This window comes from Herpailurus yagouaroundi, unplaced genomic scaffold (genome assembly GCF_014898765.1).
Source record: "Herpailurus yagouaroundi ecotype Mexico unplaced genomic scaffold, PumYag 162, whole genome shotgun sequence".
Lineage (NCBI taxonomy): Eukaryota > Metazoa > Chordata > Mammalia > Carnivora > Felidae > Herpailurus > Herpailurus yagouaroundi.
In genome coordinates, this window is record NW_024412403.1 from 27,861,131 (window position 1) to 27,863,910 (window position 2,780).

Consider the following 2,780-nt stretch of genomic DNA (forward strand, 5'->3'; position numbering starts at 1 on the left):
GTACAAACCACAGGCCAGCTGGAAATCAAGATACCCTTGTGATTTTTTATTCCTTCTCTGAATTCATTTTCTGCGCTTTCCTTTCATGCATGCCTCTCCAGCTGCATTGGCTTCCATGATGTTCTTAGAAGCTTCAGATATGATCTCAAGTCATGTCCTTTATATTGGGCTCTTCTATTTGCTAGAAATGCTTTGACACACTCCCCCTAATACACCAAGATACTTCTAATGGCTTGTCTCTCGGTTCCTTCAATGGTCTTATCTGTTCAAACTACTAAAATTAGAATACCTTTCCTAATCTCTATACCTCTTTCCTGGTTATAGTTGGTACTGGAGCAGTTGGTACTCAATATTCACTTGTCGAATAAATCAATATTAAATTTCACTTTGTACTGAACACTTGAAACTTTTAAATTTGTACCTAATCTACAGATTGATAATCTCTAAATTCCCTATTGGTTCTAAAATTGTATGCCTCTAATGTGAACATGTGCTCAGTCTGCTTGATGATCACTTTCCTGATTCATTGTAGCCAAGTTAGTTCTTGCCCTCCTCTTTCCTCTTTTCTCCTAGAGCTCTCCATTCTTGGTTATAATATTAACATTAATCATATTTTACCACAAACTAGACCAAGAGTTAATCAAGGGTAAGGTGTGTTTTTATGTTTCTTCACATCGTCACTGTAATATACAATGGTGTCTAACACTCGTAGTGTTGAGTTTTCAACAAATACTGATTCAGTGGGTGAGACTTTGATGAAACAATGCTTTAGGGGCCAGAAGAGAGAGAATGTTTCTTTGTTTATTTTACTTTTTCCCCAAATTAATACAGCCTTTCTTGCATCTTTAAAATATTACAAATAAGTCTGAAAAATCATCTGTCACCTTGCTGTTTCTGTAGCTGGACAACTTAGATCTTATTCATCAACCTGTGAACTGTTCCTTTTTCAGAAACACAGATACTTTCCAAAAGCTTTCTGATATCCTTGATTTTAACTGTTGTGGCTTGCTGAATCAAAGCAGCTGAATGTGATACAAGTTCAATGTCATCTCCTTTAAGAATTAACCCCTCTTTCGGGGCTTGATATACAAAACAAGCAACACTTGGCCTCATCTGAACCCTGCATATGTACTTTTCACCCAAGAAATTTCGGATTTCAACAAGAGAACCATTCCCCTGGATAACAACGTTGATGGGGAAGTGAGCATACACAGACCTCATCTTGCAACAGAAGCCCCATGTAACACCCTTGACCATGATCTGTATATGACTACAGATAGTGCACACGGTAGCCGGTTCTTTTCTATTTCCCCACCATTTGTCAACTTGGAGCCTCTTCTTTTTCTTTCCAGGAAGACTGAGTTCTACATTGATGTGATTGAAGTCCCTTCCCAGGGTTCCTCTGGGGCACTTCACAATAACAGTGCATCCCTTCAGAATGATGTGGACATTTTCTGGAATGTCGACAGTCTGATTGCTGAGAATCGTCTTTATTCTTGTAGTAGATGCGGAAAAGAGAGAGCATCTTTCGTCATCATGTTGTTGTAGCCCATCTCTGTTTATTTATTTTTTTAACATCTACCTGAAGAGCATAAGTGCGAATATCTCTATAGTAGGTCATTGAGAAACTATGTTAGATTTCCACTATTCTCCAGTCTTGAAACCCAAGCAACCAAGCAGCATATTTTTTTCTTCTCTAGTATGTTTTCCTTTGGAGGAATTTAAAAGTCATCACATCCTCTACTGGACTGTTAGGAAATTAGAAGTATCATTTAAAAGGACAGAAGCATATCTAAGTCTTAACAGATAAGTGAGAACTAATTCTAAAGATTTCAAGAAATAGATATTGCCTGAAACCCATATTTTTTTAGTTTATTTCAATAATTTTTTTGAAAAGAAACAAACTAGGAGATACCTATCACTGAGCATCCTTTTAATTGTTTACTCTAACTAACAATATTTTAAGAAATAAAGGGAAAGACATTACTTTGTAGGATAAAATAAACTTTAAAGGATTTTGGTCTAATCTTAAACAGTAAGATTTCTGTATTTAGTTTTATTGTACATCTACAAGATAAATTCATACTTCAGTAGTTATTGCAATACAAAATATCATTATTTTTTTCAAAAGAATGAAGTTCAAATATGTTTAGTTTGAGTTTAATCATTCCTTTCCTAAAACTTACCTGTTGTGCATATGGAATAAACTAAACTTATTTGCAGTTGGATTTTCTCCTCTTTGAAAATATCTCACCTTCATTGAAGCAAAATTCAGAGTTCTCTTTAGTTCATGTTTTTTTTAACTTTTCATAACTAAAAGTACTGATTCACCCCAATCGTGTGTTCCAGATATATTCAAAAGGTATAAAATCAATTATAATACTAATAGTACTCACAATCTAAACATGTGCTTAAGTTAAAGGAAGATCTTACAAGAATTTATTTGGAATTTGCATTCAAAGGCAAAATAAAGTTGAGGGTTAGGGATTTTTCTGATAGAAGTTTGTCTTTACATTGAAAATAGTCATTATTTTTGAGAAATAATTTATGTTTTTTATCACAACTGAGGAAGGATGAAATAAAAAACCTTATTTCAAAATGTCTTCTTCAGGGCACCTGGGTGGCTCAGCTGGTTGGGCGTCCAGCATGGCTCAGGTCATGATTTCATGGTTCGTGAGTTTGAGCCCTGCAGCAGGCTCTGTACTGACAGCCCAGAGCCTGGAGCCTGCTTCAGATTCTGTGTCTCCTTTCTCTGCCCCTGCCCCACTCACACTGAGAAA

General features: G+C 35.8%; 1 protein-coding gene across 1 annotated transcript in view; it reads right to left on the reverse strand.

Moving 5' to 3' along the window:
- Positions 1-816: 816 nt before the first annotated feature.
- Positions 817-2,780, reverse strand: part of LOC121036484 (60S ribosomal protein L9-like) — a 60,563-nt gene continuing 58,599 nt past the window's right edge. Inside the window, exon 2 of the mRNA XM_040485016.1 lies at positions 817-1,555. Within this exon, the coding sequence (XP_040340950.1) occupies positions 910-1,555 (646 nt within the window). The 3' untranslated portion in view covers positions 817-909. The remainder of the gene's footprint in view (positions 1,556-2,780) is intronic.